The sequence below is a fragment of the Eucyclogobius newberryi genome, unplaced genomic scaffold (genome assembly GCF_026437365.1).
Source record: "Eucyclogobius newberryi isolate DKJ021-1_F unplaced genomic scaffold, fEucNew1.0.hap1 SCAF_9, whole genome shotgun sequence".
NCBI classification, from domain to species: domain Eukaryota; kingdom Metazoa; phylum Chordata; class Actinopteri; order Gobiiformes; family Gobiidae; genus Eucyclogobius; species Eucyclogobius newberryi.
This window is the reverse complement of record NW_027316532.1, coordinates 13,405,081-13,420,831: the sequence shown is the minus strand read 5'-3', so window position 1 is coordinate 13,420,831 and position 15,751 is coordinate 13,405,081. Positions and strand designations below refer to the sequence as shown.

The following is a 15,751-nucleotide window of genomic DNA, read 5'->3' as shown; positions in this document are numbered from 1 at the left end:
ATTTTTTGACTTGGAGTGACCGCTAGGGGTCAAGCTTCAACAGTCCAGGGGTCAGACTTCAACAGTCCAGGGGTCAGGCTTCAACAGTCCAGGGGTCAAGCTTCAACAGTCCAGGGGTTAGGCTTCGACAGTCCAGGGGTCAAGCTTCAACAGTCCAGGGGTCGGCTTCAACAGTCCAGGGGTCAGGCATCAACAGTCCAGGGATCGGGCTTCAACAGTCCAGGGGTCGGGCTTCAACTGTCTAGGAGTCAGGCTTCAACAGTCAATGACGGAAAACGTCTCGATCAACCCGATTGTGAGACTAAATCTCCCGATTTTAAGATATTTCAATCGACCTTTTGTACAACGTTCTCCTTTGTTTTGGTAGCGAAGGCGAGCGGGGGGGGACATGCTGAACAAGCTGGGGACACGGGCGCCACCATGTTTGTTGTGATGACGCTGCCGGGCGTGTTTCCCTCCCAGAATGCAAAGCGCAGGCCAAATTTAATATGAAATCGACACCATGATGAAGAACGACGTGAGCGGTGGCGCTGACAGGGGCAAAGCAACAAAACAAAGGAAATACAGGTTCAATCCTGCAGAGTCTGTTCTCTACAGAAGCATGTGGAGGACTGACAGTGTAGACCCATGTGGGTCGTGCAGACCCGTGTGGGTCGTGCAGTGCGTTATTCACCCCGTGGGATGATAAATAAAGTGACCTGTGCTATAAAATTATTCAACACAGCGCTTTTGAAAAAACGGTCGGTGAGTCGGCGAAATATAAGAAAAATATAATAATTTGGTGTCATTTTGACGAAATGATTTTTTTTTTTCGTCGGCTAGTTTTATACCGGGTCAGTCGGGTTACAGCAAACAGACTCAGCCTAAACACAAATAGTTTCATTTTGGCTCATCACATCAACACTAAGAATACCAGACTTTAAATAAACTTGTCATTACTTGTAATATTTGATTAGACTGGTACTTATTGGGGTGACGAAGTAACAACACTCAAGGAGGTAAGTAGCCATAGTAACCTTCCCCTATTTCTTGGCAACTAAAGTGAATTTAGCAAGTGCAGTTTGATATCATTTTAGTTCTTAAGTTAGATTCTATTCTACAAACAGAAACCCCAGTCACACCAGGGCAAAACTGGAATTTGTGCAACGTAACAACCTCCAAAAGCCGCAATGGCAAGTTCAACTCTCTGTGGGCCACGACCAGAGGCCCACGAGCTGTAGATCAACTCTCTGTGGGCCACGACCAGAGGCCCACGAGCTGTAGATCAACTCTCTGTGGGCCACGACCAGAGGCCCACGAGCTGTAGATCAACTCTCTGTGGGCCACGACCAGAGGCCCACGAGCTGTAGATCAACTCTCTGTGGGCCACGACCAGAAGCCCACGAGCTGTAGATCAACTCTCTGTGGGCCACGACCAGAAGCCCACGAGCTGTAGATTGTCAAGGCAAAAAAAAGAAATGTTTGAAATGTGGCACTGAAAAATTTGGCAATTTGTTTCTCCACCGGACAGACTGTTGCAACGCTGTGAACCTGTGTGAAAGAATATATACATATAATATATACATATATATGTATTTCTTCTTCTATAAAAGTTTTGAACGAGGTTGGAGTGTGTGGACTCTTCATGTCTGTAGCTTCTAAAACTGTAGCATTTGTCTGTGAAGGTAGATGCGGTTTAAATCCAGATGTGTTACAAGAACCGGAGGAAGAGTTCCAATATGAAGCTCGATGAAACATGTCATCACATGAAGCTCGATGAAACATGTCATCACATGAAGCTCGATGAAACATGTCATCACATGAAGCTCGATGAAACATGTCATCGTCTTTCACGTGTTGAATGTCGTAGTAACAACGATGTTATGACCAAACTGTTTTGATGCCAGAACGTCCCGTACGTCCCCCTTTGGACCACAGGAACGTCGTTCATCAATGTGTAATTATACTTTGAAGTTATGTTGGACACTTGAACCTGACGTGTTCCTTTTGTCTAACTCTCGTTTCCAGAATAGAATTCTAAATCACAGAAGCAGATCAGATTTTTTTCAAGTAAATACTTCAAGATGTGTGAATTTCCACTACTGGGAATAAATGAGTAAATCCTAAAATATGAAGCAAACTGATGACTTTTTAAAGAATCCTTGGTGAGTTACGTTTTATAATGACGTTTACAATAAATATATATTTTGAAGAGGTGTCAGGAGGTGAAAAGGCTTCTGAAAATTAAAGTCTGTGGTATTTGGAGTTCTCCAGTTTTTGAAACACATCTCTTATATTTTAAAGTCCCTGTCTCATCCCTGCCCCGCCCCTGCCCTGCCCCTGTATGCTCAGTCAGGCCCTGTAGTGGACACGGAGGCCTGGGGGCCCTCTCCATAGCCTCCTCCTCCACTGCCATTGCCCCCTTCGGGCTCCTCCTGGCTGGGTGAGGCCTCGTCACTGGGGCCCCCTCTGGAGGTCACCATGGTGGTTTCTGGAGACGCGCTCTGGGCCTCCTGCGGGGCACAGCCCGGGTGGTTTTTCCGGAAGTGCTGGTTCAGGATGGCCTGGGTGAAGGACAAGAAAATCATTTCAATTGGCACAAGAGAAGAACGTACAGCTTGAATTGTCAGGATTTACAAAGAAACACAGTTCAAGATCAAGAATTCAATACAAAGGTTTGCCAAAGAGAAAGTCGGTCTTTGGTTTGTCTTTTTCTGAAAATAGAGAGCTAAAAAAGCTAAGAAGTTGGCCAAAGATGTGCCTGTGGCTGTATCTGAAAAACACAAATGAGTCTAATCCATTTATTGCGCAGCTCGAACTCACTACAGACGAGTATAAACCCGGTGCAGGCCAAAGGTCGACCATATCACATTCTCATTGATGGTGACTGAACATATTTATGAACCTTTATGTGACCATGTAAGAACCCATTAAGATCGAGACTCAAGGATGACCTGGGGCAACGCAAAAAATATGAAAGCACACAAATCATAAGAACATTTACACAATTAAGGGACATTTAACAAATAAAAACAGCACAGACAATTGGATCTGGGATGATGGCGAAGTCGATGTCAGACACTGTAATATTTTCTGCCCAATCGGATCAATGCTGAATTGAACAGCCTCTTTCAGCATCAACAGCTGGTTATCTAGATGGTGCCCTCAAAACAACGTAGTCTTTGTTGATAACTGGAGTGCGTTTTGGGGAAAGCCCGGGCTCATTCGCAGGGATGGCCCCTCCCACTTCGGAGGGTTCATCCCTATTAGTTCGGAATTTGAGCGATCTTAGTCGTTGTAAACCCCACCCATCCATGTTAACTTTCAGACCGCCAGGAGCACAGGCCGAGGTGGTGGTGTGGCAGTGATCTCACACTCAAGTCGACTCATGACCCCTAAAACTAACAATGCATTTCACCCATGTTAAAGCCTCATGCGTCAATCACATGTCTAAATATGAAAAACCAAGGAGTTTTGTTCATAGTTATCTACCGACCTCATGGTCCCGATTCAGAGTTTTTAACAGAGTTTTCTGACTTTATATCAAACTTAGTGCTAGCCTGGGATAAAATAGTTATAGCTGGAGACTTTAATATCCACGTGAACATCATGAGTGATGACGCTCTCAGTAATGCCTTCAGCGCCTTGTTAGACAGCATTGGTTTAAGTCAGAATGTAAATAAAGCGACTCACAGTCATAATCACACTCTGGATCTTGTCCTAACGTATGGAATAGAGATTAGTGACCTCATTGTCTTCCCTCAAAACTCTATATTGTCAGATCATTTCATTATTACATTTCAGTTTATTCCTAAAGATCATCAGCCACAGAATAAAGTTATAATGAAAAGGACAATATCTGAAAAATCTATCTCAAAATTCAAAGAAATAATAGAGCCAATATTCAGTGACATGTCATGTGATCACGTCATGTGATCACGTCATGTGATCACGTCATGTGATCCTGCTGAGAACAGTTTTAGTCCCAGTATAAGTGATCAATTTGTCGACTTGACCATGGATTCTCTGAAGTCTGCTCTTGATGTTGCAGCACCGTTAAAACAGAAGGTCATTAGGTCAAAGCGCCTCCTCCTGGTACAACCAAGAACTGCGTTCACATAAACAGAGTTAGAAGGTTAGAAGGATCATTTGGCTCTTCCCACACAGAAGAATCTCTAAAAACATGGAAAAGTTGCTCCTGTCTTATCAGCAGCTCTGTGTGAGGCCCAAACCAGATATTATTCACATCTAATAGAAGTCAACAAAAGTAACACTAAATTTCTTTTCACCGCTGTAGCCATGGTAACGTAGCGTCACAGCAGTAGAGCCCTCACTCAGCTCTGATGATTTCCTCCTATTTTTTAACAATAAAATAAAAACAATCAGAGATAAATTAGATGAAATTAGCCCCACTATTCACCCTGAACAAGCTCAAGCTGTAAATCTAATGTCACATATAAATCCATCTGTAAATTTAGAAATGTTCAGCTGTTGATCAAGCAGAGATAACTTCAGCCCTTATGTCCTTTAAAAGCTCAACATGTGTCCTAGACCCCATTCCAAGCTCCTCAAAGACATTCTACCCCTAATTATAGACCCTATTCTTAATATAATAAATACTTCAGTATAAAGTGCTTATGTTCCACATCCTTCAAACATGACGTCATTAAACCTCTTCTGAAAAAGCCTAATCTAGACCCCGACCTATTGGTAAACTACAGACCTATTTCAAATATTCCTTTTGTCTCTAAAATCCTTGAAAAAGTTGTAGTAAAACAGCTTTGTCACCACCTACAGGACAGAGCCCACCACAGCAGGGCTCAGAGCCCACCACAGCAGGGTCCAGAGTCCACCACAGCAGGGCTCAGAGCCCACCACAGCAGGGTTCAGAGCCCTTTACATGCTGCCGTTAGGTCACATGATCAGGTCACATGGCATTAACTTCCACTGCTCTGCAGACGACACTCAGCTGTATTTATCAATGAACCTGATCAGAGCGATCAAGTAGACAGACTTAGAACTCGTGTGAAGGAGATAAAAACCTGGAGGACACTTAATTTGGATTTATTTATTTATTTAAGGACATAGCATTGGACAAACCAGATGCAATGTTTTAAGTGTATATAGCAGAATATGCTAATTTTAAACACCTGTCCATAGTGCCAATTTAGAGTTGCCAATTCTACCTAACCGACCATACGGACGGTGGGAAGAAGCCGGAGAACCCGGAGAGAACCCACCGTGGGGACATGCAGACCAGAGAGGTGATGTTGGAATCGAACCCATGATCTCCTCCTTGGGAGGCAAGAGCGCTAACCGCCTTTGCCACCGTGCCACGTAATGATCTGTTTCTTAACCCTGAACAAACCGAGGTCATTGTGCTGGAGGTCATTGTGATGGAGGTCATTGTGCTGGAGATCATTGTGCTGGAGGTCATTGTGATGGAGGTCATTGTGATGGAGGTCATTGTGCTGGTCCTAAGCATCTACGATACGCTCTATCTGAGCAGTCATACTGGACAATGTCAGTGAAGCCTCCAGTTCTACTGTAAGAAACCTCAGAGTCTTATTGGACCAGTTGCTCTCATTTAAAGCTCATATAAATCAAGCTTGTAAAACAGACTATTTCATCTGCGTAATATAGATCAAATCAGAAGAATCCGGCCTAAAAACTATGCTGAAAAACGTCTCCTGCATTTGTAACGACTAGATTAGACTGTAACTCCTGCTCACAGCAGGTCCTAAAAGCTCCATAAAAAGCTTTAACTGGTTCAAAATGCAGCAGCAAGATTACTAACAGGAACAAAAAGAAGAAAGCACATTACGCCGGTGCTGGAGTCTCTTCACTGGCTCCTGTCCAGTTTAGAATCAAATTTAAAATTCTACTCCTGACCTACAAAGCCATAAATGACATGGCCCCTCCCACCTCAAAGATGCTATAGAACCATATCATCCAAACAGAGCTCTTCGCTCTCAGAATGCTGGCCTTCTGGTGGTCCCAAGAGTCTCTAAAAGTACTATAGGAGGTTGAGCTCCTGTGTTATGGAATCAGTTCCTGTCCATGTTAAAGAGGCCGACACAGTCTCTTCATTTAAGTCCAGGCTTAAATTACGTTCCTCTTTGAAATGACTTATGGTCAGGCCAGTTAGGAACAGAAATATAAACCCACAGCTTCAGCTCCGCTGCCCTAGGAGCAACTGTGCTGGGGGAAGTATGGCAGCTTGAGCTCTATTCTCTTCTTCTGACTTATTCTATCAAACTATATTTATTTCTTAATTCCACTTGCAAACTGTTCATCGCCTTCTTTGTCTCACTCCTGTGGATCCAGATGTCCCTCTCCTGGTGAAGTGGTCCCTGCCCTGTATGGACGGTCCCTCATCTGCCTGAAGAGTGGCTCCAGCTCCAGTCTCCCTCACGTCTGTGAGAGTCAGATCTCTCCTTCATCTGGAACGTTTTTTGTAGTTTTTCCTGGCCGAGAAGGAGAGTCTAAGGACAGAAGGAGGGTCTGAGGACAGAAGGAGGGTCTAAGGACAGAGGACTCTGGGACATCGTCCCTCGCCACCACAGACATTGTTGATCCATTTTTCACTGCCGCCCTCAGAGGCAACTGCCGTTGTGATTTTGGGCGTTACAAAAATAAATTGAATTGAATTGAATGACTGTGGTCGACCTGGAGATGACATTTATCTATTTGTGAGCAGACATATGACGAGCCTGGACACTTATCACACCTAAATATTAAGAGATTCTGTTTGCCATTTAAATGGGTAAATGTTTCTAAAGGTCAGAGGGGGGCGCCAGAGAGAGAGGATTTCAGTTTGTTGAACATTAATATTGTTTTCAGACATTGGACCAACTTCACATTGAGTATGGAAACGGGTCATTTTATGTTCTGTATCATCGATTGTAACACGGTGAATTGTTTTTGATTGTCTAATAACTTAAGCCAAATAAATAAAATATCTTTTTTATTCTGAATACATTTGTTAAAATGCATTATTTCTCAGGCAGATCATCTTCCTGTCAGCAGTGTAACAGGAGAGTGGGCGTGTGAAACAGGAGAGTGGGCGTGTAACAGGAGAGTGGGCGTGTGTAACAGGAGAGTGGGCGTGTAACAGGTGGGTGGGCGTGTGTAACAGGAGAGTGGGCGTGTAACAGGTGGGTGGGCGTGTGTAACAGGAGAGTGATCGTGTAACAGGGGAGTGATCGTGTAACAGGAGAGTGGGCGTGTAACAGGAGAGTGATCGTGTAACAGGGGAGAGTGATCGTGTAACAGGAGAGTGGGCGTGTGTAACCGGAGAGTGGGCGTGTGTAACAGGAGAGTGGGCGTGTAACAGGGGAGTGATTGTGTAATAGGAGAGTGATCGTGTAACAGGAGAGTGATCGTGTAACAGGAGAGTGATGGTGTAACAGGGGAGTGATCGTGTAACAGGAGAGTGATGGTGTAACAGGAGAGTGATGGTGTAACAGGAGAGTGATGGTGTAACAGGAAAGTGATGGTGTAACAGGAGAGTGATTGTGTAACAGGAGAGTGATGGTGTAACAGGGGAGTGATGGTGTAACAGGGGAGTGATTGTGTAATAGGAGAGTGATCGTGTAACAGGAGAGTGATCGTGTAACAGGAGAGTGATGGTGTAACAGGGGAGTGATCGTGTAACAGGGGAGTGATCGTGTAACAGGAGAGTGATGGTGTAACAGGAGAGTGATGGTGTAACAGGAAAGTGATGGTGTAACAGGAGAGTGATTGTGTAACAGGAGAGTGATGGTGTAACAGGGGAGTGATCGTGTAACAGGAGAGTGGGCGTGTAACAGGAGAGTGATGGTGTAACAGGAGAGTGATGGTGTAACAGGAGAGTGATGGTGTAACAGGGGAGTGATCGTGTAACAGGAGAGTGGGCGTGTAACAGGAGAGTGATGGTGTAACAGGGGAGTGATCGTGTAACAGGAGAGTGATCGTTTAACAGGAGAGTGATCGTGTAACAGGAGAGTGATCGTGTAACAGGAGAGTGGGCGTGTAACAGGAGAGTGATGGTGTAACAGGAGAGTGATGGTGTAACAGGAGAGTGATCGTGTAACAGGAGAGTGGGCGTGTAACAGGAGAGTGATGGTGTAACAGGAGAGTGATCGTGTGTAACAGGAGAGTGATCGTGTGTAACAGGAGAGTGGGCGTGTAACAGGGGAGTGATAGTGTAATATGAGAGTGATCGTGTAACAGGAGAGTGATCGTGTAACAGGGGAGTGATGGTGTAACAGTGTCAGTGTTACCTGGAAAGGGAAGCTCTTCCCGCACACGTGGCAGTGGAAGGGCTTGTTGCCCGTGTGCTTGCGGATGTGGTACTCCAGCTGGTCCTTGCGAGTGTACTTCTTCCCACAGATGCGGCAGACGAAGGGCGTGATGCCCATGTGCAGCCGCATGTGGCGGTCCAGGCTGCCCTTCTGGTTGAAGGACTTGCAGCAGTAGATACAGGTGAGTCTGGGATTATACCTGTACCAGCGATCGCCCACCTGCTCCCTCAGGTAGTCCTCATATCCCCCCATATCAAACGCTGCATGCTCCTCTGCCTGAAACAAACAACATAAAGTGCTAATATCAGTCATATATGTTAATTCATTCATCTGGACATTGTTATTACATTTTAACCCTCTGGTCACCTCAGGACCCTGGAGGGTAGAGACACGCCTGGTGCTCTGGTCCCGGTGCTGTGAGTGGAGGAGTTTGTGGTCATGGAAACATGGCTCATGGTTCAAAAGGTGTGGATGAGTAATAGGAATACAATACTAACAAACACACAGCCTTTGCAATGCAAACAGTTCAAATTATTACGCAAATTATATTTTTGTGGCATTTTGCCAAATAGTCCATTTAAATGATACAATTAGATACAATTCTACTTCTACAATTAGAATGTTATTGAAACAACCTCCCAATGATAACAGTATATATTTTTTTAAATTAAAACATCAAATAGACTTTTTCAAATTATTATGCAGTTTCAAACCACGTCATTTGTGGGTCACTTTTGGGCCGCTTAGCTTAGTCAAGGGCGACGGTCGAATCCAATGGATTCCATCTTTATTTCGTCTTCATTTTGAGTTCACATGGGGAGACTTACTCTTACATGAAGCAGACGCACCAAGAAACTGGACACTTATTTCTATTTGTCGAAACAAGAAGAAAAACACAAAGAACAATTCTTGCAATGCTACACCCAAGCTAGTTAGCGTTAGCTCTCCACCGCCACCGATCCCCTGCGCGCCCAGAAGGGGGTGGCACCGATCCCTGCGCGCCCAGACGGGGGTGGCGCCGATCCCTGCGCGCCCAGACCGGGGTGGCGCCGATCCCCGCGCGCCCAGACCGGGGTGGCGCCGGTCCCCGCGCGCCCAGACGGGGGTGGCGCCGGTCCCCGCGCGCCCAGACGGGGGTGGCGCCGGTCCCCGCGCGCCCAGACGGGGGTGGCGCCGGTCCCTGCGCGCCCAGACGGTTCTCCTCCTGAAGAACTGGTTCTCCTCCTGAAGAACTGGTTCTCCTCCTGAAGAACTGGTTCTCCTCCTGAAGAGCTGGTTCTCCTCCTGAAGAGCTGGTTCTCCTCCTGAAGAGCTGGTTCTCCTCCTGATGAACTGGTTCTCTTCCTGATGAACTGGTTCTCCTCCTGATGAACTGGTTCTCCTCCTGAAGAACTGGTTCTCCTCCTGAAGAGCTGGTTCTCCTCCTGAAGAACTGGTTCTCCTCCTGAAGAGCTGGTTCAACTCCTGATGAACTGGTTCTCCTCCTGATGAACTGGTTCTCCTCCTGAAGAACTGATTCTCCTCCTGAAGAACTGATTCTCCTCCTGAAGAACTGATTCTCCTCCTGAAGAACTGGTTCTCCTCCTGAAGAACTGGTTCTCCTCCTGAAGAACTGGTTCTCCTCCTGAAGAACTGGTTCTCCTCCTGAAGAACTGGTTCTCCTCCTGAAGAACTGGTTCTCCTCCTGAAGAACTTGTTCTCCTCCTGAAGAACTGGTTCTCCTCCTGAGTGGTTGCAGCTCCTCTGTCTGACAGTGACTGAGGAGGACATCTCCACCTGAAGGACACAGTCTGTGCTTTGCAAACCAGGAGTGTGTTTTGAAAGACAAATTGGACTTGGAGAACCGAGAGCGAAGATGTAGAATGCGGATTGTCGGTATCCCAGAGGAAACTGAGGTCAAGGGTGTGGTCAGATAATGGAGACCTGGATCCCCGAACATTGAAAACTTCCAACAAAAGCTGGGAAAGATAAGATAGATTGGAAGAATCGCTGTCAGGCGCCGAACCAGCGGCAAAGACCTATGAGGCCGGTCCATGTTTAGTCCTGACTCTGGCACCAGCAGGAGGCCCTCTGGCACCAGCAGGAGGCCCTCTGGCACCAGCAGGAGGCCCTCTGGCACCAGCAGGAGGCCCTCTGGCACCAGCAGGAGGCCCTCTGGCACATGCAGGAGGCCGGCCCAGGTTTAAGTCCTGACTCTGGCACCAGCAGGAGGCCGGTCCATGTTTAGTCCTGACTCTGGCACCAGCAGGAGGCCGGTCAATGTTTAGTCCTGACTCTGGCACCAGCAGGAGCCCGGTCCACGTTTAGTCCTGACTCTGGCACCAGCAGGAGGCCGGTCCATGTTTAGTCCTGACTCTGGCACCAGCAGGAGGCCGGTCCATGTTTAGTCCTGACTCTGGCACCAGCAGGAGGCCGGTCCATGTTTAGTCCTGACTCTGGCACCAGCAGGAGGCCGGTCCATGTTTAGTCCTGACTCTGGCACCAGCAGGAGGCCGGTCCATGTTTAGTCCTGACTCTGGCACCAGCAGGAGGCCGGTCCATGTTTAGTCCTGACTCTGGCACCAGCAGGAGGCCCTCTGGCACCAGCAGGAGGCCGGTCCAGACACTGATCTGTTGGATGCAGTGAGAGTGAGTCCACTGGTCCAGATAAACCTGCGACAGTGAAACATAGATCTGACTCGTCTGCATCCTTGTGATAGGTCACATATGTTTGCTGTGTATCATCTGACCTAACAGCAGCATGTAGAGGATATCTACTTATTTTAGATTATGCTTTTCTCTCTGGTCTTTTCTCATTCTCTGTTTGTTTTTATACGTTACATAATTTGAAACATTTAAAAAATGCGTCTGTGGTACCTGAGAGCTGGTGTGTCTGTGGTACCTGAGAGCTGGTGTGTCTGTGGTACCTGAGAGCTGGTGTGTCTGTGGTACCTGAGAGCTGGTGTGTCTGTGCTGGTGTGTCTGTGGTACCTGAGAGCTGGTGTGTCTGTGGTACCTGAGAGCTGGTGTGTCTGTGGTACCTGAGAGCTGGTGTGTCTGTGGTACCTGAGAGCTGGTGTGTCTGTGCTGGTGTGTCTGTGGTACCTGAGAGCTGGTGTGTCTGTGGTACCTGAGAGCTGGTGTGTCTGTGGTACCTGAGAGCTGGTGTGTCTGTGGTACCTGAGAGCTGGTGTGTCTGTGGTACCTGAGAGCTGGTGTGTCTGTGGTACCTGAGAGCTGGGCTGCCTGAGCTCGTCGGCTCGGTTGGGAGACTCACTCTTGGCTCTCTGTCTCTCTGCCAGCACCACCACACTCCCCGTTGGACTAAACCTGGACATCATATACATTATATACATCATATACATCATATACATCATCAGGAGGAATACACTTCATGCAAAATATGAACACAATCAGAAAAACTTCATTGCCATTGACAGTGAAATCAGGAGCTAGAAATGTGCTTTGGCAGATGAAAAGTACTCTTTAAACAACCACAACAAACTGCTAAACTCACTTGGCACAGGAAAGTGTTAGCTTGTTAGCTTGCAGGGTTGTGATGCCCTCATTCTCACCTCTCGGTCTCGCTGAAGCTACTTGACGGCTGAATGCTGCTGCGCGTCGCCATGTCCCCCGAAGTCGTCGCCGTGACGACCGTGCTGCGTCCCGAGCTGTCAATCATCACAGTGCCTTCCTCCACAGCCCTGCCTTCTTCCGGCTGAGACTCCGCCCCCATCCACTCCTCCACGCGCTCAGTCTTTATATGTACTCGGTCCACTGCAGAGGGAGATCACGATGTTAGAATGATGCATGCTCAGCAGCTCACAATGTTAGAATGATGCACCCTCAGCAGGATTCACATGTTTTAGAATCAAAATCAGAATTCAATTCAATTTATTTTTGTACCGCTGGAAATAACAGCAGTTGCCTTGAGGGGCTAGAGTGAAAAAATAGATTAAATATGTTCATAGGAACTTGGCAATGTCCAAGCATCCCGTGTCCTTAGACAAATGTCCCTCGTCCTTAGACCCTCCTTCTTGGCAAGGAAGAACCAGAAGAAGGAAGGAAGAAGAAGAAGGAAGGAAGAAGGAAGAAAGAAGGAAGAAAGAAGAAGGAGGAAGAAGGAAGGAAGAAGGAAGAAAGAAAATTGAAGAAAGAAGAAGGAAGAAAGAAAAAGAAGAAATGAATAGATTGCAAGTGAAATGAAATATTAAGTATTGTTGAGAGGAAAAGCTGCCATACTTCCCCCAGAGTTGCTCCTAGGGCAGCAGAGCTGAAACTGTAGCTTTATATTTCTGTTCCTAACTGGTCTGACCATAAGTCATTTCAAAGAGGTTTTAAGCCTGGACTTAAATGAAGAGACTGTGTCGGCCTCTTTAACATGGACAGGTGCTCTACCTCCTACTGTGCTTTTAGAGACTCTTGGGACCACCAGAAGGCTCTACCTCCTACTGTGCTTTTAGAGACTCTTGGGACCACCAGAAGGCTCTACCTCCTACTGTGCTTTTAGAGACTCTTGGGATCACCAGAAGGCTAGTATTTTGAGAGTGAAGAGTGTTTGGATGATATGGTTCTGTAGCATCTTTGAGGTGGGAGGGGCCATGTCATTTATGGCTTTGTAAGTCAGCGCAAGACACAGCGGCAGCAGCATCGGAACAAGAGAAGTAGCGTTTGAAGCAACTGAGCCTAAATAGCCACGGTTCCTCTGGAGCGCGGGGGAGGGGGCATGTTACAGGTACAGAGTGCTTCCTGGAGGATGGACTGAAACAGAGAAGCGTGCTGCGGCACCAATGGTGAGTAGCCCACATTTGTCTACTCATCTGAGGGGAAGGAAAGAGACTGTTCGCTGGCTAAAAAATAAAAAGTTTTTGCACATATACAGTATGGTGGTGAAGAGGGAGTCTGTTGGGGTGAGGGGGGACTGGGACGCTAGAACTTTCCTGAAGCGCACGATCATCTCAGAGATGAGCCTGATGAGGGTGGTGTCGTCCGTTGTGGCTGGAGGTGCAGCAGTTTGTGTACCGGGAGAAAAGCAGAGGAGAAAGTACACAGCCCTGTGGAGCTCCTGTGCTGATAGTCCCAGTGTCTGAGACATTCTTCCCCAGCCGCACACCTCAGATCCGTCAGGAAGTCAGTGCTCCCCCTGAAGGTGGAGTCAGTGCTCCCCCTGTGGGTGAAGTCAGTGCTCCCCCTGAAGGTAAGGTGGAGTCAGTGCTCCCCCTGCAGGTGGAGTCATGTGGAGTCAGCGCTCCCCCTGCAGGTGGAGTCAGTGCTCCCCCTGCAGGTGGAGTCAGGTGGAGTCAGTGCTCCCCCTGCGGGTGGAGTCAATGCTCCCCCTGCAGATGAAGTCAGTGCTCCCCCTGCGGGTGGAGTCAGTGCTCCCCCTGCGAGTGGAGTCAGTGCTCCCCCTGCGAGTGGAGTCAGTTCTCCCCCTGCGAGTGGAGTCAGTGCTCCCCCTGCGGGTGGAGTCAGACACGTTGAGCTGGGAGAGCTTGTCCTGGAGCAGAGCAGGGAGGAGCTTTCGGACACACTTCAATAAGAATAGACTTCCCGACCTCTGGTTGTGGTGGCGCTTTGAGTAAACGCACCTCTCACGCTGCTGTAAAACTCAGCTTTAGAATTATCGTTTGATCCACCAAATCCCAAAGAGGAAGCATAAAAGATGAGTAAAAAAGGAAGAAACAAGCCTGGTAACACTATGGGACCAAAGCAAACAAAGCCCACGGTCCCATTGGTAAACAGCCCGCATCCTAAACTAACAAAGCTAACGAGGCTAACGTGGCTAGTGGACCAAGGGACGCGGGGTTCCGCTGGCCCGGGTGGAGATTCTCTTGGTGTTTCTCAGAGTGGAGGTGGTGGCGGCCGTTGCACTGGCCTTATCTACTGCAGTATCTGCTGCTGCAGCCGCTGAGCTGAAGGAGGCGGGACCAAGTCAAGCAGCATGTTTCAGATAATACGAACGATCTGTAGACAGTAAGGGCCCAGATGGAGGCGCTGAGGGCCAGATGGAGGCGCTGTGGGCCAGATGGAGGGGCTGAGAGCCAGATGGAGGCGCTGAGGGCCAGATGGAGGCGCTGAGGGCCAGATGGAGGCGCTGAGGGGCCAGATGGAGGCGCTGAGGGCCAGATGGAGGCGCTGAGGGCCAGATTGAGGCGCTGAGGGTCCAGATGGAGGCGCTGAGGGTCCAGATGGAGGCGCTGAGCGCCAGATGGAGGCGCTGAGGGCCAGATGGAGGCGCTGAGGGCCAGATGGAGGCGCTGAGGGCCAGAGTGACAACGCTGGAGTTGGAGAACAATAATTTGAAAAATAAGAAGCTGGATTTGGAGGTCAGATCACGTTGTTCTGACCTGAGACTTGTGGGAATCGAAGGAGGAGAAGAAGGAAAGGAAACAGAAAGCTTTTTGGAGAGAATTATTCTGAGCTCCTTGATGGCTCAGGAGTTGAAGTCCCTCCCATCACAATCGAAAAAGCACATCGCCATGGCAACCAAGACCAGCAGCTGATGAACTACTAGGTCTGATGATGAGGTTTCTTAATGATCGTGTGAAGGAACGTGAAGGCTGCAAGAGTTAAAGGAGACCTCCAGGGTTAAAGGAGATCTTCAGGGTTAAAGGATACCTCCAGGGTTAAAGGAGACCTCCAGGGTTAAAGGAGACCTCCAGGGTTAAAGGAGACCTCGAGAGTTAAAGGAGACCTCGAGGATTAAAGGAGACCTCCAGGGTTAAAGGAGATCTCCAGGGTTAAAGGAGACCTCCAGGGTTAAAGGAGACCTCCAGGGTTAAAGGAGACCTACAGAACGAAGGCAAGTGCGTTTTCTTTTCTCCGGATATTCCATACGAGGTTCATCAACAACGGCAAAGGTTCCTCCACTTCTGTGAGGAGCTCAGGAAGCGAAAACCGAGACATGGGTTTTCTTTCCCGGCGATTCTTCTGGAGACATTTGAAGGTAAAAAACACCAGGAGAAGCTGAGGTGCTCTTAAGGAAGATGCAAAACTCGCCTGCATGGGGTATGTGAATTAACATTTCTGTTCATTTAAAGAGACTGATGACATGATTTATTTGTTTTTGACATCAGACTTTGAGCTCCATGTTGGCCGTCTGCTTTGGTACATAAACTCTGTGACTAAAAACATCTACTCATCTATGTGCCAAATGTGGGAGATTAGATTTGTGGGAAATGGGGAAATACTTGCAGAATGCAGCGGGTTGTGGGGAGTTAATGAGTCAAATATACAGTTCTTTCTGAGGATTGGAGTCAGGAGTGACTGGGGAGTTTTTTCATTAGGACTGGACTTCCCTCTCTTTACGACGAGGTTTTGGGTTCGATGCCTGATTCCAGCTTGAACCATTTTTTCTTTTTTACCTTTTCAGTCATTTTTGTTGTTTTAGACCAGAGAGATTAAGAACATTCAGGAGTTATCAATCAATACAATCATCCCAATGGCATCAGAAGTGTTACAAGTCGCATCCTTCAGGGCTCAGATGAAGGATTTTCTCTTTTATAGCA

At 47.6% G+C, this 15,751-nt stretch overlaps 1 protein-coding gene across 1 annotated transcript in view; it reads right to left on the bottom strand.

Annotated features, from left to right (window-relative positions):
- Positions 1-2,271: 2,271 nt before the first annotated feature.
- zbtb37 (zinc finger and BTB domain containing 37) overlaps positions 2,272-15,751 on the bottom strand; it is a 38,975-nt gene continuing 25,495 nt past the window's right edge. The window contains exons 3-6 of the mRNA XM_072439391.1: positions 11,819-12,020; positions 11,474-11,573; positions 8,244-8,540; positions 2,272-2,543 (exon numbers count right to left, since the gene is read on the bottom strand). Coding sequence (XP_072295492.1) covers positions 2,328-2,543; positions 8,244-8,540; positions 11,474-11,573; positions 11,819-12,020 — 815 coding nt within the window. The 3' untranslated portion in view covers positions 2,272-2,327. The remainder of the gene's footprint in view (positions 2,544-8,243; positions 8,541-11,473; positions 11,574-11,818; positions 12,021-15,751) is intronic.